Source organism: Pygoscelis adeliae, unplaced genomic scaffold (assembly GCF_000699105.1).
Source record: "Pygoscelis adeliae isolate BGI_AS28 unplaced genomic scaffold, ASM69910v1 Scaffold432, whole genome shotgun sequence".
NCBI lineage: Eukaryota > Metazoa > Chordata > Aves > Sphenisciformes > Spheniscidae > Pygoscelis > Pygoscelis adeliae.
In genome coordinates, this window is record NW_008824289.1 from 574,999 (window position 1) to 575,437 (window position 439).

Here is a 439-nt window from a genome sequence, read left to right on the forward strand (position 1 = left end):
GCGGCGGGCCCCCCTCCGGCCCTTTTGTCGTCTCGCTGTCCCGTATCATGAAGGCCCCGATCACGTTCCCGGGGCCAAGGAGCTGCCGCTCCGCATCCTTCCGGCTGATGCCCTTGAAAAACCACCTGCAGCAGAAACAAATGAACCAACGAACGCTGCCGGGGGTGGGAGAGCTAAGGCTAGCGTGGATCAGGGCTGGGGGCAGGACATGGGGCAGGAGCGGGGACAGCTACGGTGGGGGAGCACGGGACTGCACGGGGCCGGGATGTGCCATGGAGGGACGGACTCACTCCTCTGTCTCCAGCGAGTCGGCTGGGGCAACGTAGTTGCTGGGGATGAAGCCTTCGCACCCCGTTGCCAGTGACCGCGCTTGCCACCACTCCCCTGACCTGCGACAGAAACGGCATCGGGTCGGCCCATGGCACCTGGCACTGGGCAC

The 439-nt window shown here is 66.1% G+C and overlaps 1 protein-coding gene across 1 annotated transcript in view; it reads right to left on the reverse strand.

Moving 5' to 3' along the window:
* HCK (HCK proto-oncogene, Src family tyrosine kinase) overlaps nucleotides 1-389 on the reverse strand; it is a gene marked incomplete at its 5' end in the record, with an annotated part of 7,375 nt that extends 6,986 nt beyond the window's left edge. Inside the window, 2 exons of the mRNA XM_009318762.1 lie at nucleotides 3-125; nucleotides 291-389. Of these exons, the coding sequence (XP_009317037.1) occupies nucleotides 3-125; nucleotides 291-389 (222 nt within the window). The remainder of the gene's footprint in view (nucleotides 1-2; nucleotides 126-290) is intronic.
* Between the last annotated feature and the right edge of the window lie 50 nt (nucleotides 390-439).